The 23,829-nt window shown below is 33.9% G+C and overlaps 1 protein-coding gene across 3 annotated transcripts in view; it reads right to left on the bottom strand.

Moving 5' to 3' along the window:
- Positions 1 to 23,829, bottom strand: part of LOC145687742 (uncharacterized) — a 356,205-nt gene that overhangs the window by 234,617 nt on the left and 97,759 nt on the right. For all 3 annotated transcript variants that reach the window (XM_081761191.1, XM_081761190.1, XM_081761189.1), the window contains exon 2: positions 4,483 to 4,617. In XM_081761191.1, coding sequence (XP_081617317.1) covers positions 4,483 to 4,617 — 135 coding nt within the window. The remainder of the gene's footprint in view (positions 1 to 4,482; positions 4,618 to 23,829) is intronic.

A 23,829-nucleotide genomic window follows, 5' to 3' on the forward strand; every position in this document is an offset into this window, starting at 1 on the left:
GAACTTCAAAAAGTGGTTTGAAAGAAGCAATTTAAAAGTAATTTTATACTTTTGACTGACAGAAGTTTTGAAGTTGTCTGTTATGAAATATCACATTAATTTTATCATTTTAGGGACACAGATAGAGTACAAATATATTTACATGTTGCGAAAATTTCTGACGCCACAAATTTCTTAGATTATCAGTGACTGTAATCACCACCTCAGTGATTTCTATTAGGTTACAAAATTTTGTTATGATTGATTCTCTATTTACTTCTCGGTAAAAATTTCTGCTGACGTCTGTTTTTCAGTAACCTAACACCTAGCTAAGATCATTTCTTGGAAGTAGTTGAAAAATTTCATGTCCAACCCATTATTTTATTTTGTGTAGAACAGAATCTATGAGGTAGTAAGAAGAGAAGAAAGAATTAAGGAACAAGAAACAAAAGTAATATCAAACTCATTTTTAAACAATAAAATTATGTAAGAGGAACTTATTTTTAAAAGGGAATATTTCCATTTTCATTTTTTTAAAAAAATTCACCTTTAACATTTTCTGAATAATTGAAATGAAATGTTCCACATTTATTAATTTTATAGTAGAAGTGAATTAATGAGGTAGAAGTGATTAATTTTACATTGTGACTAGTCTTTGGCTAGGTGGGGGTCCCGACCCCAGACCCTCGTATTTGCTCAGCCTACAGCCTCGCATCTCTTGTGTATCAGCCTTTGCATCAAGAGTGAATTTCGTGCATTTGCTCTTATTATTTTCTGAATTTGGCCAGCTGGGGATTTGTCCCCAGACATCCTCGCACCTCTTAAATGCACATTTCTACCGAATTTCAAGTTTCTTTTCTTATTTCAACTATCTAAAAGATAAGATTTTGGATACCAAGAAAATGTCCATTTAAATAACATGGGAATTTCTTCATTCCCCCTTTAGACCTCTTAGTTTTTAAGAACTAAAAATATTCACTTTTGGCAATTTTCCTGTGGGTTAGTCCCGGAAGGCTACAATCATGCTCTTTCCACGTCAACCAGAAGTACCCGTTATTTGATGACAATGAGTTCATGTAGTTTTATATATAGTTAGGATTTCTACCAAGAAACCTTCCCGTTCGCATTATCCGACAGAGCTCATCCCAAGATTCAGAAACTGCTAAAGGTGAATTTCGAAGGAAGAAAAAAAAATGGAAATGTTCCCTTTTGTAAATAAGCTCTTGTTCCTTTCGTATTCCATTTTACTCTTATAACTTACGTTCTACGAACGTAAAATAACAGGACATGTACCAAACTATTCAACTTCTTCTAAGAAATGGTCTCATAACTAGGAGTTTTCCAACTGAGAATAGACGTTTGTTCTCTGCAGAATTTTTTTCAGAAGGTTAATAGAAAAGTACCGAAGATGACTGAATATAGCTATCCTCAGCAAATTTTGCTCATAATACTAACTACCAGTACTGCGAAAAAAAGAATCTATTCTTACCAAGATTGAAGACAAAATTATCTTTACATCAAAGAATAATATGAAAAGTATGAATATATATCATGGATTTACTTTCATTATTCGTCGTTATCAGCTTGATTTCCAGTGCGTAGCGAATAATTTTCATCAGTGTTCTTTTTCGGAAAAGTGATTAATCAAAACAGCAATAAACAGTGGATCATATTTACTCTTTTGTTGTAAAATATGAGTTTCTGGGAACAAGAAATATAATTAGGAGTTTTGAAACTGTCAGCTCATTATGTTAAAATGGAAGTAAATCCATTTTCTCCAACGCTTGTGCTTCTTGTATTTATCACTACACTCAGGATGGCGTCACCGAGAACGATAAAAGCATGGGTAAACTCACACGATGTATTGTCGTAAGGTGAATGGTGCTCGGAAAGGTCAGGAGTGCTGAGTTCAAGTTTATACTCTACTCGAATCGTTCTAGGAACTTTTCAACTTCATACGTGAAAGAGGATGAATAATTGATTTTAATGTGGTTCTTTTGGAACACCAAAGATTTTAGCGGAATAAACTCCGAGCTGAGTAACGTATTCATTTTTGCTTAATATTTCAATTTCCCACTTTTGCTGGAAATAAAAATAAATGGTTATAATACATTCCTGATGTCATTCCAGCGTGTCCACATTGAACAGTCAGTAGGTGTTGATAGGTTTTATTTGCGTTATCAAGGAAAAACATTTAGCACTGGTTTTTCTCTATTTAGATTACAAGCTAAAAGCAACTTTAAGAAAGTTCAGTGTAATAAAAAATAATGCAAAAAGTGCAATCCGTAAAGATAGAGAGTGTGAAAATTAAAAAAAAAAGATACACTTCATTATAACAGACAATAAATTAATCATCATTCATTATAACATACAATAATTTTTCATTCTAGAATGAAGAAAAAACTTCAGCAACTTCTCAACCATTTACTTAATGAAACTTTTTAGAGCGAATCAACAAACATAGAATACCTGGTTCGATTATTTATTGAAATCTATATTTAATTTTAAAATGACATTATATCAAACATTGAGTTGTTGCACGGTCATTTTTGAGTTAGTTGTAATTCAAGAGAATTTAGTTGAAATTCAAATAAATAAAATATTTGAATTAGATATAGCTTAAAGTAAAAAAAAAAAAGGAAAAAACGGAGAAAAAGTGAAACGAAACGTTTAAACAATATAAAATCTAAATTATTAGTGTAAAGATGGATAAACATGTTTTATGTTTCGGTATTCACATTTGATGTACTTTTTAAATATACGAAAATGATATCTTATTTTTGCAATTGTGTAATATTATTTTACTAGAAAACAATACATACTAGACTGTTAAAAAATGCTAATAATTCACTAAGATCTTGGCATGCAAAATAAAGTTGTGTCGATGGTAGCGAGAAAGCTTAAATGCTACTGAGGTACACTCATGCCCAAAATGAGTGTCACATATCTATAACTGTCTTCTTGTAACAATATAATTTGATAATGATTTTGCAGGTTACTTTTAATATTGATACTATATGTATAATCGGGAAATGTATATTTGTGGTAAACTTCATAAGGAAAAAATTATAAATACGAAAATTAGAATGTGTAAAGCAAAATGTTGCTAAATGCACAAGAAAGTTTTATTTTCGTTTTATTGTTATTATTTGCTGCTCTTTTGACACGAAATTTGCCACATACATGTCTTTGCCGATTATACACATACTGATATTATAAGAAATACCGGGCGAATTCGTTATCAAGTTATATTCCTACAAGAGCATATTTATAGACATGCGACAATAATTTTGGACATGAGTGTACCTACATGCATATACGAACGTTTATTCAGCTCTTTTTGATGAACATATTTATGTTCAATAAAACGGGCATCATTTATACATGATCTCAAAAGAAAAAAATATATTTAACAAATATGGTTTTAAAAAACAGTCCTCCAGACAACGGGTTTGTTCAGACTATGGTTTAACTGTTATATTTAACAATAAAGAGAAGATTCCCCCTGCACAACTTCCCGGAAATGGGAGAGTCCGTGCAATATCCTGATTGTATATCTAGACACAATGAGAATCAATTTTAACAGAACTATAATTCTGTAATGTAGTGGTTACAGCATAGATTAGCTAACACTTGAAAATGAAATCGCGATTCAATCACGAGTCAAATTAATTGCGAAGAAGTTCCGCTCAAGAGAAACCATAAACGCAAAGAAATTGATTTTCATTGAACTTGTTTCGATTCAATTCTAAAGTCAATTTGATACCTCAAACCATTTGGTAGTGCCAAACCATTAGTTTAAATCTTTAATTTTGTTTTCATTCTCAATGCGTTTTACAGTTGCTGGATAAACTTTAGGACAAGTTTTCGTTTACTTTGATACTGAAGATTTTATTTAATTCATGGATAATATGCATAATGGAAGAAGGACTTCTAAATAATAAGGTAGAAAAATATGCAACAGTCTAGTCAAAAATACTTAATCTGATAATGCTATTAAAACTTTCCAGCTCAGACCATTATAATAAGCATCTGCATGCTGTTTTCTTAAAACATATTATTGTTTGCATATGATAACTACAACACTGACGGCAAATTTCCAAATATCGTCAGTATCAAGCGCATGGTGAGAATAATGAAAACGTTAATAGAAATCGTAATTGTTGTTTATTTAGAATATTTAGATTCTCCTAATTCTCTTTCAGTAAAATGATAGAAAATATGACGATGTAATAACAGTTTCATTAACATTCTGCATACAAATAAATATCTCTGCCTTGAAGAGAAAATAATGACGATTGCAATTTACTTTAAAGTAAAAAGCAATAATGCTGCTGTTCAAAGGGAAGAGAGTTTCATTGAGAGATATATAGAAGAGTGAATCTGATGCATACCTCGTACTTTTAACATATACTCGACATAATAACTGATATATGATGGCTACAAGTGTGAGTCCCAGCTTATCACAACAGATTTATTAATTTTCGTTAACTTTTCACCTACCTTTGCATGACTGCTTTTTTCTTAGTAGTGATTAACTTATAGTGTTCTGATTCCTCAAGTCTTTGACATTGGTCGCCAAGAAGTTCAGAAACACTATTTCTCTTCTCGTCCTCATTGTGCTCCATTCGACACGCACTGAAAAATAACATTACTTTCTTATTACGAGTAAAATAGAAAAAACACTATATTAAATATTACGAAAGTTATGCAACTAATAAAGAACATTAAAAAATACCGTCTACAAAGTTCAGCTTTTTATTACGAATCTAATGAAATGTTTATTTCTTGCTAAAATAAAGAGTAAAGCAGTCATTTCCAACTGACCACTATATGGCGTCGGAGCACGTCTTATGCTCCATAGAGAGAAAAGTGAAGGGATAAGGTGGAAGAATCGTAAATTTATGGGGGTCCGAAAGTTGAAGTTTGTGACTTCGATGCCATGTTTGGGGCGTAATATCTCAGGAGGGCAAAGTGCTAAAAATTGCTGCTTAGGCCACAAAGTAATTCTGTATGTGCATAAACTATTGCAAAAAATCATGACTGATATTACATGGAGAAAAAGGTGAGGACATGGTAAAAACGCGAAAAAAACACGCGCGTCACGATGGTCGTAGCCCTGAAAAATTTAAATATTTTGATATGTTTCATGTTAGATCTCAAAAACTACGCATAGATCAACAATTAATTACGCTTTTGTTTCTGTTCAGTTGTGCAAAAGCTTGCGAGTGGCATTTGTTCCATCTTTCTAGCTCCATGATCATTGTCACGTCTATATGGTAAGGGGGTTAGCTTCCCCTTGCACCCACGACACCCATCGTCGAACAAGACCGCTATATTAAGGCACTTAATGTATCAGCAAAGTATCATTTAAATCCAATCCCAAATACGGAAGTTAATGTGTTCACAAGGTTGCGTTACACCTATATATCCTATCCTGCTGAAAATTGCGTATTTGTGGAAAAAAATTAAATGATTGTTGTTTCCCTTCTCTTCTATAGCAGTACAGGAACAACTTTAAGTAGCTGTAATTACAACAAGTTCTTAGCGATTTAAGCAGTGTTGCAAACTTCAGCAATGTTTATCATATCTCCGGAACGGTTGAGATATCGAAGTGCTGTAAACGGCAAAATAATTTACACATCCATTACAAACCACACAAGTAACTAGATGTGATATTTATCTAAGCAGTTTTCAAAAGAAATGCTTTCAAAAGAAATTAAAATGTTCAAGCCCTGGTAAGTTCGTTCCTATTAATTCGAAACAAGTCATACCATGACCATGGTATTTAACACTAAAGTACTTTCGATGTGCACTATGTTGTGCGTCTCCGTTATGCTGCATTTGCGATAAAGGCTTCCGAACTTAAGATGTTTGTGATACTAGAACATTCTTAGTTTGCAACACTGAATAATATAAGTCGTATTTTAAGTTTACGTTTGACACGCTAATTTGAAATATATAATAATCTGACGTACTACCATTTGAAAAGTAAAGTTATATTGGGTTGGAAACACTGTATGTTGAATCTTTCTGTTTAATACATCCAAAGATGTCCCACTTCTTATAGTTGCTTGGTGCAAAGTTTCGTTTTTCTCTTTCTTTTGGTTTCACCGTTATAGCGGATGGTCAAAATAAATTATCCACTCTGTAGACGTGGCAATTATCATGGAGCTACAATGATGGAATAAGCGCCACTTGCAAGCTTTTGCACAACTGAACAGAAACAAAAGCGTAATTTTTTGTTGATCCATGCGTAGTTTTTGAGATCTAACATGAAACATCAAAATATTTAAATTTTTCAGGGCTACGATCATCGTGACGCGCGTGCTTTTATCGCGTTTTTACTATATCCTCACTTTTTTCTCCATGTAATATCAGTAATGATTTTTTCTGCAATAGTTTATGCACATACAGAATCACTTTGTGGCCTAAGCAGCAATTTTTAGCACTTTGCCCTCCTGAGATATTACGCCCCAAACATGGCATCAAAATCACAAACTTCAACTTTCGGACCCCCATAAATTTACGATACCAGTAGTATCCATAGCTGTGGATATTTCTGCAGACTCTTTACATGCAATAGTATTCAGCACAAAATTTACGAACCCCTCAGTTTGTACAATTCCAAAATACATCTCCTTTAAAAGGGTAATTTTCTGTACTTTTTCTGGTAATTTCATGCATTAGTTTACAACCTGCACATTTATTTAGAAGCAAGAGTATAGATTTTCTGTGTACCTCAGTCTTTCCTCTAAATATTCGTTTTTGTTTGGAGTTCGTGTGATACGTACGTCCTGAGCAACTGTAGTTTTTGTAAACGCTTGCAAATGCAAAAAATGACATTCCGCCGACAACAAAGATGGCCACCATTCAGGAACACTTGTACATATGTCTATGTGAATAGTGTTGTTGACTTTCTCATACACAATGTTCATCAGACTCAAAGTTTTATAATTTTCGGAGATGGTCGAGCAACCACCTCTGGACCACTTCTGTATGGATTGACCCATAAGTAATTATGTACTAACGAGAGGTACAGTATATCTGCAAAGCTATCAATTTCTCCAAGGATGTACTTATTTCCCTGACACCATTGTCAATATCAAGGTTAGGTTTCTCATATGATCCTTGTGTATGTTCGTTTGGTTTACTAAAAATGAGTGAATTAGCCTATGACGTTACAAAACATCGAGTTCGAAATGACTGATATAGGAGAAGAAATTTTACTTTGGTGGTCATACTTAATCAGAAATCATATTAAAACTGAGAATATAATGTTAATCCTGCTAGTGCAGACGTCTTTTTTCGTACACAAAGTAGACAGTGGGGTCTGGGAGATCCCGGAGTACTTGGATGATTTTACATAGGATTTTGAAAGTAACACTGCGTAACTGAGATATCTTTTAATGTGCAGATAACAAGAAAGCAGTTTCTCTAGAACAGCCATGTGGATTTCTAGCGTAGAGTCTATCATTGGCATTCGATTCCAATTAAATACAACTGCATGTAGAGGACATGTAAGCAGACACACAACATTGAATGTTAGAGTATAAATTTGAAAATATTTCGTTCATACAGTGGTAGGGCTAAAACATTGAAATATTTTAGTTTAACGTCCACGATTATGCCTTTTAGACTAAGCAAGACGCTCATTAAGGCAAGTGAATGATGACGGAAGAATTGGTGGAATGAGAAAGTTAGAGGAAATGGGAGTACCCTCAATCTAAACGTACTTGGCCGGGGATCGAACTAGGGACCCCACGCACTAGAGATACGCACTCTATCACTGAGCCATCGGGCCCCACAGTGGTAGAGCACTTTCCCTGGTTCGACGGTTTCCCTTCTATCTCAGTTCGCATCAAGTGAGCTTTGTCGTGAACAAATACTCAAAATCCTCCCATTTTCTCCGACTTCATTCTACCATGTCGTTCATTATCATCATCACCGTCTCTCTTAGCCTTGGAGCATAATCGTATTATGTTAAACAAACAAAAAGGGTTGGCACATACAGAAATTATGAATAATGTTTATGAAAATCAGTGTTTTATCCAGGCATGTTGGGGGGAGCGAATATTTCCCCCAAAGTTCTGAAGATAGCGTAGCATAGGTATAGCATATAGGCAATGAATATGGTCTTCCTTCTAGAACTTTGGATTTCTCTTCGAAATCGAAAAGTCTGGATAAAGCACTGTCGAAAGCTGAGACTGGGAACTGAATTCATATTACGTCTCGTCCATCATTCTGGTAAAACTAATTCAAAGTATAAGTTTAAAATGTGTGTGGTGTCCTACAGATCACAGTATGTACTTACAATATTAAATTTTGCTGAGGGCAAACAAAACTCCGAAATATATACAAGCCAAAATATTTTCTTTAATTAGCTTAACACGAACAATGATTAATCTCTTATTTCCTGATGCATGCATTATACAGACTTTAGTAAGCTCATGCGATTATGATGAAGTGCTTTATAAACAAAATACAACTATGTACTCAAGACAGTTTCTGTCTTTTACTTTAATTGTTTCTGTTTCCTGAGGATACTACAAGAAAATAAAGTTCAAGACTAAAATTAAAGGATAATTTACAATGTAAAACACAAAAATGCTTCACCAAATAATAATGTGAACACACAGAAGCGTTTCTAACTTAAAATACAATATACTTTGCATATAATGCATAAAGATTTCACCAGAAAAGTGAAACAAAGTTAGGAAAGTTAATCATACAAAGAAGACCCCGGGCTATCATCACCAATATTTATTATTATTATTATTATTATTATTATTATTATTATTATTATTATTATTATTATTATTATTATTATTATTATTATTATATAAAATGTATGGGTCATAGTTATCTTTGTAATTAAGTTTATTGATTCAACCTTGAATATGTCTGTTGTCATGATTTGGCACAGTAATTTCTTCTACCAGCGCTCTAAAAGCAACAAGTTAGGATGTTGAATGTTCGTACTTTGTTGTTCTCGACGCAGGGCGACCCTAGGCAATTAGCCGTCCCGCCACATACCATCATATGTTGCACCCTCGTTCCGTAGAAATAAAACACTTTAAAATCCACAATTTTAAGTACGAAACTCCATCATAATTTTAGGAGTGCGAATGAAAATATAGAAATCAGTTAATAATATTTTTAGTTCACTTGTAAAAGATCAGTGAAAATTTCCTATCGGTTAGAGCTACGCTGAAGAAAATTATTTCCTGGCTTCTCTGGAGAAACTTTACGTACGATTTCCAATATTCGGCAGACGGATCAGTAACAGACAGATTTCACCGTGTCGGATCAATATGAATTTAAAATTTAATATTTGATATATGTGTTCGATTTTTTAAAAATGTTTACCTTTACAGGTAGCAATTTTAATATGGCTGGGTTCGCTATTAGAAGTATGCAACGACTTCATTTTCAGTAGCGTACTTATTGCATTATCGTGTGTTAACCTATGCTTGTTTCTTCATTTTTTTAGCAGGGAGCACGGTCGCTTAGTTGTAGAGAGCTTATCTCTGGTGTATGAGTCTCTGATTCGATCCCCAATCAAGTAAGATTGTGCTGGAGAACATCGTGTGCATGAGTTTTCTCGGGTACACTCATTTCCTTCCACATTCTCATTGCATAAATTCTTCCTTCATCATACAATTGCTTTAATCACCCGTCTCCCTTAGCCTGAAGGACATAATCGTGGGACGTTAAACTGAAAGATTTCATTTCATTTAATGTTTTAAACATTTACACAATGCACCATTTTGTTGCAGAATATGGCTTTCTTTTTCAGACTTTCTTATCCAATACTCGGCAATAGATAATTTTTACTTTAACATATTACGAGGTTAAAATATTTGAGCCTTTTAATCTCCACTTTGTCACACAAGTCTACTAATTAATGATCACTGAACCTCTAACATGAAAAGACACAATACTAGAGTAGGCCTACGTGAATACTTCACTACACACTATTAAATGTACAGCAAAATCAACTTGATCGGATGCTCTCCAACAAACTAAAATATATATATGTGTGACAAACAGACGACAATTCGTAACGACTTACGTCATATGAAAACTAAAATTACTTAAATTATTCTGTGATGAAAAATATAATATTATACTTTTATAAATTGAGAATATAATATTTTAATACACAAATTGGAATAGTATTGCCAATAATAACCTTTCTAAACTTGAATGAAGACCATATCTGCATTTGAATAGTAAGTCCACAACCGACTTGCTATGTCGCGTTCTATGATCTGAACAAGAGATATTTATTTTAATCGATATCTATATTTCAACTTTGTATAGAGGAACTGTACCAAAAGTGGGCCCCCATTTTGTTTTTTCCATATATCTAAGAAAATATCGATCAGAAAAAAATGATATTCAGGCTGAAAATAATACGATATGTAATTGTTTTGCTTGTTTCTTCCCATAACAATCAAGAAAAAAATAGGTTGAGAAAAAATGGATTTTCATATGGACTGCATTTTCGGCATTCGAAAAAACTGTTCCAAAACCGGGCCCCTTTAAATTTAGATAAATTACACAAAACGAAAACCTGTATTACTTAAATGAGTTACGCATTTAAGCTAAAAACATCATCCTAAACACTGGGAATTAAAATAAAATGAAATATGAATGTTTAAAAGACTTTATTAGAAGAAATTGAAACAAATTCCGAAAAGTAAAGAACACACTAAAATTGAACTTAAAACTTGAATATTGTACATTCTAGTGGCCGAAATGCAATCTGAGAGTCTTTTTCTTAACTCCAGCACAACCTCCACTCTAGATTAAACTTGTAAACTGAAAATGTCTAAACTTAAATATTCCACATTTTACTGGCGGAAATAGCAGATCAAAAAGTCTTTTTTTCTTTTTTAAGCTCTAGAACAATCTTTTAAATAGTCTAAACTTGACTGAAACTTTCAAAACTGAAATATTCAATATTCTACTGGTAGAAATAAGAAATCTAAACATCTCTCTTTCTGCAACCTACTTATTTGGCATTAAAAAAAAAAAAAAAATCCTCAAACTTCAGAACCAAAACTTCCAAATTAAACGTGATAAATGAAATGTTTCACAAAGTTAAGATTTCTACTGGCGAAAGTCACAAATATAAACGACTTGGCAGTCTCCTCACAATCTACATGGGCCCACTAAAAGCATATGATACAATGGACCCAGAGTTCAACTCTCGTATCACTCAAAAATGTTTCAGTGCAGAAGGTGCAGGTAGCATCGTCATCCGTGGACGATGTTTTCCCCGGTGGAACGTTTAAAGTTGAGAATATTGTTGATGCTTCCTTATATCAGAGATTGAGCCACAATTAGAATTCTTCCTTGGCTCTTCCTTTCACCTTCAGCGGTATCTTTTACTTTCCTGGATCATAGGATCTTGATAATGACTTGACACTACCATGTCCTCGACCACGATATTGAGTAATTAGTTTCGGCTTTGTTTTGGGCATTTTGGACCTCTTGAAGATTGTAAATAAATTGCACGAATCATGAGAATTTGGTATGAAACATATCTTTTAATTTTGCACAACATAGTAGGGACTCGCTTTAGGATTGACAAGGGGGCCCACTTTACGACCATACATGTTTCTACTTTCGCTGCAAATAATTTGTCACTCCTACGTCTAAATTACTAGCTAATTACATAGAACATACCTCTTACCATTAAGATTAAATAAATAAATAGTTGGTTCAATTATCTCTTTACTAACTATGGAAAACAATGCTTGCTCGTCAGAGCTTCAAAACTTTCCACTGCATGAAAACTCGTCAGATGTTCATTGCAGAACAAAGGATTAACTGATCAACACAGGAACTAGCGCTGCATGCAACAGTAACGGTAAACTACATTTCAGCTTATTTCTAGCATTCTACGCCAATACCCGGAGCAGCAATTGAGGGGGCCCGCTTTATGGACCCGGGCCCGGGTTTGGTACAGTTCCTCTAGGCTTTTTGCATCAGTTTTTTGCCGTCCCCCAAAACTTTCTGCTCTGTGCAAATGCACGTGTTGCACATACGGCATAGCCGGCCCTGTTTTAACAATCTATGGTAGTACCAAGATATTAAATATTATATTATTCTGATTATCAATACGGAAATATTCAATATTTATCAGCATCCTCTGTCGAAAGTAGATGTATTTTGTCTCGAAATGTCCTTTAAAACACGCTTAATGTTTAATATAAATGACATCCCTTCTTAGAAATTTATATTGTTAATATTTTATGTTTTTGTTTTCTCTTTGGTTTTTATTTTAAATTTCCTAAACTTTTTGATTTAAAACATACTAGCATCGATTACCCGCTTCGCTGGGTCAAAATGAAAATATAAATGCACAACTCCGTATCTCATGTGTTTGATACCCGTCAAATTTGTGTATTCGTTTTTAGTGGCAACGATTTAAACGACATTAGAAAGATCACTGTTCATCTCAGCGACCCCAAAAACTATGAATTCGACACTAATATCGACCATTTTCGATCATTTTTATATATCTACCCCTCCCCTCCTCCATGTTTCGGGCCACGGCATCGGAAGTGTCATCGTTCATCTCAGCGAGCCCGAAAACTATGGATTCGACAGTAATATGGGTTTTTGATCAGTTTTATGTATCTCCCTCCCCAAGATGCGGGGCAGAATTTGGATGTAGACGGGATTCCAAGTGTCTCTGTCCACCTCAGCGACCCCGAAAACTATAGACTTGACACTAATATCGGTCTTTTTGATCATTAATAAATGTTCCTCCCCTCCTTCCTCCCCTAAGTCGCATCGTCAAAGTGATATGATAAAAATCATTCCATTGTCGAACTTCATCTATGTTGAAAATTTGTATATCTCTCCCTTTCCTATGTTCTACCATCATAGTGAATATATATATATTCACTATGACGGTAGAACCTAGGAAAGGGGGAAAGAAGGGGAAATATACATATAAAAATAAATAATACTTAATAGCTCTTGAAACACCCAACCGATCTCGATTAAATTTTCAACATAGATGATGTTCGGGCCTGGAATATTTTTATCATTTTACTTTGACGGTGCAACTTAAGAGAGAGGTGGGGAAAATATATGAAAAAAATAAAAATGAAAGTGACTGTCTTTGGCACGAATAGTATAAATGTTGAAAGTGTGCTCGAGATCGGTCGTGTGGTTCAAGAGGTATTAAGCTGTATTCAATTTCATATATTTCCCCTCCTCCCCTCCTCTAAGGTCTAGTGTCAAACTGAAATGAAGAAAAAGCTTTCCAGATTAGAACCTCAGTTATGTTGAAAATTTAATTGAGATTGATCGTTTGGTTCAAAAGTTATTAACTCACGAACATAGTCACTTTTATTTTTATGTATATTGATTTTTGTGTATCTCCCCTTCACCCCCCTACGTCGTTTCGTGAAAGTGAAATAATAAAATCATCCCAGGCACGAATCTCATCTATGTTGAAAATTTGATCGAGATTGGTCGATTGGTTTAAGAGTTATTAAGTTTTATTTATTTTTTCTATGTCCCCCTCCTCGCCCTCCCCTAGGGTCTACCGTCAAAGTTAGTATCTAAAAACACTCCCAGGCTAGAGCTGCATCTACGTCAAAAACTTGATCGAGATCGGTCAGGCGGTTCAAGATGTTAAGAGTCACAAACATAGTCACTTTCAATTTTATAATATAGATTAAAATAAATTATTATTGTAAGTCAAAATCATTTTTCCATTTGCAGTTTTAAACAAATTTGGTGACAATTATTTTCTAACTAAAATGTTGTTTAGGCGAATCAGGATTTTAATCTTGCGAAAAGAGACAAGAAACTTAAAAGATATGAACTATTCACTTGAACAATCTTCATTGAGAAAGTCTATGAGATTTGCAGGCATCAAATTTATGACTTGTATACTTGTATATTCATTATAGAAGTTCATAAGAGAGAGACAGAGAAAGTATGGTAAAATGCAACAATGAGACGTATTGGAAGTTAATACGCTTGAATCATCCACTACGCTCAAAGTTCTCTATAGCAGTGTTGTAATGGCATGCCAGTCAATAAAGCTTCAAATTCATTCAGAAATTCTTAACCTACAACAGGTAATAAACAAGCAACAAAAATTAAGGAGCAATATTTGGATAAGTTGGAGCAAAAAGAAACTAGTAAAAGTGCCCTTCTTCGCACGGGAGCAATGTTGAGTGAATGCAAAACCAAAAATTTGAATATGGTAAAATTTTTCCCCTTTCTTTTAGAGGCCGAATTTTCTAAAATGCTGCAACATGTGTTCACTTATTTTTAATGAAGAACTTATATATCAAATTTCACACTTCTAAATTAAATTTTCACATTCAGCATTTTTCAAATAAAGAGTCGAAAATTTTAATATCATAAAAATTCCCCCTTTTCTTCTTTAGGAGCAAACTTATTGAAAACGTTCTAACACTTGCCTATTATTTTTAATGACGAGGTCATATGCTTAGTTTCATGTTCTTAACCTCGGGAAGCGCCATTAATTTGTTCCGCCACTAACGAATTTCGAGATCGTTTCCTTCACATCGTTTTGTGCCGCTTTGTGCGCCTATTCTCACGTTTTGTGTCACCGGAAGTGGGTCAAAATGGGCCTCCAAATATGGCGGAACAAGTTAATGTTGTTTCGCCACCAACGAATTTTAGGTTATTTCTTTCACATCGTTTTGTGTAGTTTTGTGACCCTATTTCCAAGTTTTGTGCGTCATTGGAAGTAGGTCAAAATGGGCCTTCAACGTGGGACGAAAATGACTCACTGTTTCGCCACAATCGAATTTCAGGGTCGTTTCCTTCACATCGTTTTGTGCGTGCTTTGTTCCGTTTTGTGCGCCTATTACCACTTTTTTGCGTCACCGGAAGTGAGTCAAAACAGGCCTAGAAATATGAGGAAGCAAGTTAATGCTGTTCCGCCACCAACGAATTTCGAGGTCGTTTCCTTCATATCGTTCTGTACCTGTTTTGTGCCGTTTTGTGCGTCACAGTATCATGTTCGGTATGGTCCACCTTGAGCGTAATATTGAATCTTCATAGCTTACAGTGTAATTGACGATGATAATTAATTTATACACGTTTGTAATCAGCACCCCAAACATATTCATACAAACCAAAACTCGATTGCAATTGCAATCGCAACTTGCGCTAACTCCCTTGTCAGAATCATTAAAACTGAATAATTGAATAATACAAACACGTAAAAACCTATTTAAGCCCAAAATCCTACCTAAGGATAGACAGTTTCAGAAACTTTGCCTTATTTGCAGACTACGGCTCTAGGAGAACATTTATACAAAATTTGAAGGTTATACGTCTAATAGTTTCGGAGATATAGCGAACGCCAAAACAAAATATTTATGTTTCCTATCTCTCTTTACGATATGCAATTGTTAAATTCTTGCTCTTTTTAAAGACTAGGGTGCAAGAAGAACATTTATACAAAACTTCAAGGCTCTACGTTTAACAGTTTTGAAGATTTGGCGCACGGCAAAAACTAATTCAAGTCTACCCATCTCCACTAAAATATGTATTTCGCAAAACTTCGTGTTATCTACACTTTAAGGTGCAAGAAGAACATTTCCACAAAATTTCAATGTTCTAGACCTAGCAGTTTGTGAAATATGTTGATGACTGAATCAGTTAATCAGTCACTGAACTTAATCTTATGTATCTTATATATATATATATATATATATATATATATATATATATATATATATATATATATATATATATATATATATATATATCTTATTATACTATGTGAAATACCTGTTCTTCGCACGGGGAAAATAGGTTTATGGAAAATATTTGAACCCCTTCCCCTCCTTAGGATACCCATTTCAATGAAACTATAATTATAGAAACTCATAAGATATTCTATTTTTGATTTAAACTTTGAGCTCCCCTAACCTCTTAGGATACACCCGTTATTCAACTTGAGGCAGGAACTATGTTCAATGATTCATTTCAACCGAGTAGGCCTAATCCATTTTCCGTGATGTGATTACAGACGACAGACAATATCTATTTCAATGTAGCGAAAAAAAATTAGAAATTGCATGTCCCTCCCCCTTAAAACCGGAATTTTTGAAAAATTCTGGGTCACAAGTCTACTTATTCATAATGTCAAGTTTATATACATATTTTCATCTTATTAACTTGAGGAGCTAATGATATGAAATTTTGAGCATTAATTTTGAACCCCACATCCCTTTAGGATACTCCCTTTAATCAAAGTACTGACTGAAAGCTAGTTCGAGGGAGATACTACCTAAGTAAGTTTTGAACTTCATTTACAAGTTTTCAGTCATTTTCTCGTGATACGATCACAGTCAAGAGTCAACACAGTTTTCAATGCGGAGAGAAAGAACTAATAGAAAATGCCTTTTACCTCTTAAAACGGGAATTTTTAAAAACGATGGGACGCGTGGCCGTTTACTTTTAATGACAAGTTTATATGCCGAGTTTCATCTCACTAATTTCAGGGATTTATATAGTACTTTATTCTGAGCATAACACTTGAATCCTCTTTACCTCACCATACGTATTTAAAAAAATAAAACATCCTTTCTTATTCATTGTTCTCGTAACAAAATAAGTTTCCTGTCCAAACCTCACGTTTCTAGATATATTGTTATGACATGATTTTTTAGCGAGTTGCTTTAAATCTTCCATATAACCGTACATACTATCCCTCTTCCTCTTCTACGAGCAGAACTTTTGAAGACGTTGAAATACATGTTTCTCGCGTTTTTAAAATTAAGAATTTATATAATACATTTCACACTTTCAACTTAAGCAAATCCTTACATTAAGCATTTTCTGAATAAATAATAAGAAAGGAATTGTTCCCCTAACCCTGTTTAGAGGCAAAAGTTTTGCAAATGCTGAAACACATATTTAATTATTATTATTATTATTATTATTATTATTATTATTATTATTATTATTATTACTTAAAGGTTTATAAACCGATTTTCAAACCTCCAACTTAAGCAAATCCTCCCAAAATGCTGAAACACGTGTCTCATTATATACGTATTTAAAAGTTTCTATACCGAATTTTACGTCCGTAACTTCGGAAAATCTCCACGCATGGCACTTGGGGAACAAATAACGGGAAATTTCAATACTATTGCAACATCCCCCTCTTTTTCCCGTAGGACAGGAATTTTAAAACTGCTGAAACGTGCGTTCTCTTATTTTTGTTAAGAGTTTATAAACTTAATTTCACACCTACAACTTAAGCGAATCCTCACTTTCTTAATAAAGAAACGGAAATTAGGACTTTATAGAATTGACACGAATTTTCCCTTTTAAGAGCGGAATTTCTGAAAGTCTGAAGTATGTTTCCCTTTATTTTTCTATGACTTTATATACTAAATTTCATATCTTCAACTTAAGCGAATCCTCACAGTAGACGCTTTTTAATTAATAAAGGGAAATTCAAATGTTATAGAATTGACTGTAGCTTTTCCCTCTTAGAAGTGTAATATTCGAAAATTCTGAAATAGGCGGTCCTTTATTTTTATATGAAAGTCTATATACAGAATTTCTCATCTCTGACTTAAGCTGATTCCCACATTCGGCACTTTGTGAATAAACAAAGGGAAATTTCAACATGATTGAAATTGCTTTTTTCCCTTTTGGTGCGGAATTATCAGAAACGCTGAAACTTGTATTTCTACATTTTTAATTTAAAATCTATATACTGAATTTCATCTCTCTAACTTAAACAAATTATCACATTCGGCTCTTTGTGATTAAACAAAGAGAAATTTGTGTATTTTATAAATATCCAGTTTCCCCTTTTTGGAGAGGAATTCTTAAAGACGCTGAAACATGTTTTCTCTTATTTTTAATGAAGAGTTTATACGCCAAGTTTAATTTCTCTAACGCCAGGGATTTATGAGATACATTATTCTTAGGGGAAATTTTGAATCGCTCCCCCTCCCCCCCTTAGAATGGGTATTTCCAAAACTCCTTCCTTATTTCTTATCTTCGTAACTAAAGGAGTATTTTCTGCAAATTTCACGTTAATACCTATAGTAGTATAGCTTGGGCGATTATGAGTCAACCACTTCTACTCTTTTATATAATAATATAGATAAACAAATCAATAGTACAGAAATTAGACTATGTCGTCAATAGAAAGATTTTTAAAGAATATTTTAGAATATGTATGTATTTAGAAAACAATCTTTGTTACCCTTGCTTTCACGACAAATGAAGATTTCTGTCCTAATTTCACGTTTTTTTTGTATATGTATAATATTATGGACTGCTCGTTGATGAGTCACTTTTACACTTTTTATTTATAGTTTAAAATTGTGTAAAATATTAATAAATAGGAACAACTTATAAAAAGCATAAAATTCAAGTTGGAAAGGGACTTTTATAAAGAGAGTTAGTTAAATGTTTCTTGTGTTTCTTTACACGTGAAGTGCATGAGGATTCCCCCAAAGCAGAATGCAAGTGATCATATTTGAAATCATTGATTCCATAAAATAGGGAAATTATAAAGGAATATTTTTTCCCTTTAAGAGGTAAGAACATGGGTTTAATTTCTCCTTCTGGTTTTGTTACATCTCTTCTTCACACTATGTAACCACATCCGCTACTCACAAGGAAGTGTTCGGCCGACCTCAAAACTTCAATTGTACGAGTTGTACTGTACTATGTCAAAGGTCAACCGGTGCTAGGTATTAGAAAACTACCAACAAATGACAAGCTTTCCCTCAAACATAAACTACAACCAAAGACTCAAAAGCAGAAACAAATGCTCTTCCTCCTCCCGTATGTTACACTTCCGGTGTACTCCACCTACTCACTATATATAATCTTTTCATCACACATACAACACGCATTAATGTTCCGGTTACATTTTACCTATATGTTTCCTCCCATTCATTTAGAATTGTTCACCCTATTCACGAGTCTGTCCTGCAAATTTATTTTGCTGACAATGATTTCCTACCAAAAGAAGAAGGAATTAACTGCATCATTTAGTTCACAATGTTACATCATCCACTAAAGGAAATTGAAACTCGAAAATTAGCAGCGACTGTAGTTAATTTTATGAGTCCTTCTGAATCCAATGTGTACAAACCCCAAATCACCTTAATCAATTCTTACACTTCCTATTTAAAACTATGATGGCACGATAGATACGTTTGGTTAAGTAAATTTAAAGCTCATTGTGAACTTCTAAATTCACAACTAATAACTACAGTAAAACATCAATCATCTATTTCTCATGAATACGTTTAATGTGTAATACCACCATTGGATAATGCAAAAGCGGTAACATGTTCAACTAAGTATTTTATGTCAATAGAAGAAATCACCATATACATTTGATAAGTGACGTTCTAATTTTAAGAGAAAATTTAAAATTTTTTAATGACAACAACTTTAGTTATAACACAACGAAAATATTAATATTTTGATGTTATTATTGTATAGCTAGAAGTATCACTAATAACAGAAGTAGTTATTATAAAATAAAATAAAAGTAAAAATAAATAGAAAAAATCTAAGGTTTGATACATGTATACTGACCATCTCAACTGAAATTTCTGATTTTCCTTACTCACACCAAGGGGATGGATACTTAGATGATCTATGACAAGTATGCCTATCTTACATTTTCTTCACAAAGCAAATTTGAGACATTACATGTTAGTATTACCAAAGACTTAGCTATAAATCAAATATTTATTGACACATCACTAGGGCAGTGTTTCGAATTTTTTCCTTCCATTAAATTTTAAACGTTTTAAACGCCGTTTCACAAATGTGTAACAAACTTAACGTTTTAATGTTTAGTATTACACAAACGTAGTTTTAATAAAGTTTTAGGAAACGTTTTCCGTGAAAAATTATTTAGTATTTCTAGCAGAATCAGAGCATTATTCTTTATGAATGAATTAAAATTAAATATTTTTTTCTCTAATCATCAAAAATAATTAAATTTTCAGAAACAGTATTTTAGTATAAAATATTGTATATTTTTTTTGTCTTATACTAACAATCATTTTTGTCTAAAATTAGAAAATAAAGACAAAATGAGAACTAAAGAGAACTGAGAGACTTCCACAGATAGAGATTAAACTCCTGAAAGTTCACTTTAGTTATGAACACGTTAAAATAAATAAATGTATCTGAGGACATCGTTTGACACATTCTTAGCTATCACAGATAATTTAATACCCATTCAGTTGTTTTCGAAAGCATTTTTAGTATGTAGGCCTATATTGTTAACTTTAAGCACATCGTCTTAATTGGATATATTTGTTTTTGTTTATTTGGAGTTTAATGCGCCTGTTTATCACTAAAATGGTATGAGAGATCTTCAGTTATCGTAAGATCTGAATATATGCTTCCACTAAAGGCCAAACCCAGGTTCACGGAAACCATAGTGCATTCCTATCTACACGAACATTATTTTTTAAAAAATATATCAAAATGCTATCATAGTAGTTCTGTTTATACCGCAGTGACGACACCAAAAACAGGAAGACAGCGGCAATGGCGATGACACAGGATTTGCACCCCTTTCCCTGCCAAATCAATCCCCGGCTTTGGGACCTCCAGTAATTTTTCACTTTGAGGGCGTTTTTAAAATTATCATGTAAGAAGTGGTGTACGTGAGGCGGGGGTCGGAGTTTAACCCCCTTGAGCAATATATTATTGAAAAATAAACATTATATTAAGATATACGTGTATATACAAAAACACTCTTGTTCTGAAAAGATATGAGATTGAGTGCTTACCCCCCCCCCCTCTTCCTACATTTGAAAGTCTGCCTATGCCACTGGATATGAGATGTAAATATTACCAAAAAAATAATAATAACAATGAATTTGGCATTGCATAATCCTATATCTAGTATATGTCTCACACGCAGAATTATCTAACTAAATTTTCCATATTTTACTTAGCATAAAAAATTCAGTATTCCAAGAGGTGGAAAATAATTGATATTGTCAACACTCCCAAATTATTTCTTCAATTTGGACTTCCCAATCAATTTTGTGAAAATAATTTGGTTATAAATGCATTAACATACAAACTTATTAAGAGTGAAACGGATCCAAAAACTAAGTAATGGTTGAAAAGTTAAATAGCTTCATTTATAGTAATTATATTTATAATATTTATTAACTTGTAAAATAGGGACACGATAATATTTTCATGATACATTGAAATTCAAATATATATTCGATTTCGATAGTTTCTAAAGCAAATGAGCAATTATTCAGCTGACTCTTCATTTTCACCATCAATACGTAAATCTATTGTTTAACATAAAATATGAATCACATATGCTTCTACTAGAGTCGAACCCTGGAATCCCTACGAAAGACGCATTTAATACCATATATCAACAAGGAAGCTTCAAAACATATATGAAATCCACAAGTCTAGTAGGAATCAAATTTATTGAACCTCCTTCGTAAGCTTTCTCCGCCTTAAACATTCCCCACATGATTTAACAATTGGCAAGTTTCCACTTATTAATATTTTATAATTATTTATTTGAATTTCAAGTTTAACACTTGCACATTTGTTTGCGACTTTTGCATGTTTGCTTTCACAGTAACATTTCAGAAGTAAATCAATTTACAATGTAATTAAAACATACTCATTCGTTCACTAAATGATTGCAAAGAAAAATGTAACATACATAAGATGTTATTAAATATCGAAATTATAAAGTGCATTAATAAAGTATTTTATTTGTTCATAATAATTTTTGTATTAACGCCGCAAAGACTGCACCGAAAATGTGTTGCGGTGTCATCTTGCCATTGAAATGATGTGATTCAGTCTTTCCCAGCGACAGGCAAGCCTTTCCTTTCATTTTCATCGTGTAGAGCACGCAAAACCAGTACAGACTGACGTGAGAGGCTTCACCAACCAACCCGCTTCATCTTCTCCCTCTCCGGCCGCAAGAAGGTAAGTACACGTGTAGAAAACACATTTCTCGAATCACATTAAAAGTATGATTACAATGTTCGTAAGGGCAGACGTTTAAAAGGCTGCACTGTGAGTCAGAGCAACGCGAGAAAGAGCCAAGAAAGAACACGTGAACAATGAGCAACATCAAGCATCATGACTTTCGCTATGTTGCAAAATATCTTACGGACATGAAGCAGGGTTGCAGGCTCCATATTAACACGAAAATGTTTATTCGATTGATTCTCATTTGTATACAGGAATAAGCCATAATTATTTTTAGTTATTAATCTTTGTGTTCATTGGCAAGAGACATGAGTTTGCAACTACTTTACAGAGCCGCCTGCGTAATGCCTAAAGAATGTAAGATGACTTGATAGAGAAAAATGGAAATATGTATATATGTTTTTTTAAATAGCCTTGTCTTTCGAAAACGAAGCGGAATGTGCCACACATTTAGGAACGTTTTGATGTCTGCAATTATGTGCTAGCGAGTGGACATCTAGTGCTACTTGAAAACTCAACACTTTGTACCAAGTTGGCAACACTGATAACCCAATAACTTCAAATGCTGATTAGTTTCATTCTCTTTATGTTAGTGTAAATGTATTTGCATAGGCATAATTCCCGTTGATTGTATTAATCTGGTAATATTGAGCATTTCCATATTCGCTTTCCCATAGTGAGCCACTGGAGGGGCTCAACATTTGAAAACCCTGTATCTCGGAAACGAAGCGGCAGCAGGCTCATATTTATAGAAACATTTTCACTTGTTTGGATGTCAGCAATCACCTTGTCACTTTTGACCATGCATTTGTTACACCCTATATATATATACAGGGTGGGCCATGAGTCCTTTACCACCCCTTGTAAAAACTGTGTTCGTGGAAAATAGTGAACAACAACCATGTAGTAACATAGTAGGCCGAGGAGGAAGTCGGATTGTGATGGTGACCAAGATGACGGCCATCTTAAAAGCCACTATCTTGAATTCACGTCAAGATTTTTAAGCAAGAACATGCGGCACATCATTTTAGGCTAGAATTTAGAGGCAAACACATTGGTGAAATTGGTTTGTAGATATCTTAAATTTGTTCAAAAGTTAGAGGCATTTCAAATTGCTAATTTTACCGTACTGTTTCTGTTGTTGCAGGTTAATAATTATGCCGCTAACGACAGCAGAGAGAAAGGAGTTGATCAGGGTATGGGGAGGAAGGAGTTCAAGGGCTGTAGCAGCTGAATTCAATGCCAGGCACCCAGATCGACATCCTGTGTCCCATGTTATTGTCGCCCAACTCCTCCAGAAGTTCATGGATACTGGTTCCATAGCAGATAAACCCACGTGTGGAAGACCCACGACCGAAACAGATGAAGCCACATCTGTAGCGGTGCTGGCATCATTTGCTACATCATCACACCGCAGTACTCGTCGTCTGTCCATGGAATGTGGTGTCACCCGTACATCCATCAGACGTATCTTACTGAAAAGCAAGTGGCATCCGTACAAATTGCAACTTCAACATCATTTATCTGAAGATGACCCTGATCGTCGTGCGGAATTTTGCGACTGGGCACTTTCACAGTTGCAAACGGATCCCACATTCCACACACAAATTTTATTTTCCGATGAGGCCAATTTTTATGTCACTGGGGAAGTGAATAAGCAAAACTTTCGCTATTCGTCCCCAACAAATCGTCAGTGGGTTTACCCTTGCAAAATGGTAGTTACAGGCAAATTAATGGTGTGGTGTGGTGTATGGGGCACCAAATTAATTTATCCATTCATCATTCCCGGTACCCTAACTGCTAAAAGGTATTTGGATATGCTGCGGGATGTCATCCTCCCTTCAA

Source organism: Thermobia domestica, chromosome 6 (assembly GCF_964235325.1).
Source record: "Thermobia domestica chromosome 6, izTheDome1.hap1.1, whole genome shotgun sequence".
Taxonomy (NCBI): Eukaryota; Metazoa; Arthropoda; class Insecta; order Zygentoma; family Lepismatidae; genus Thermobia; species Thermobia domestica.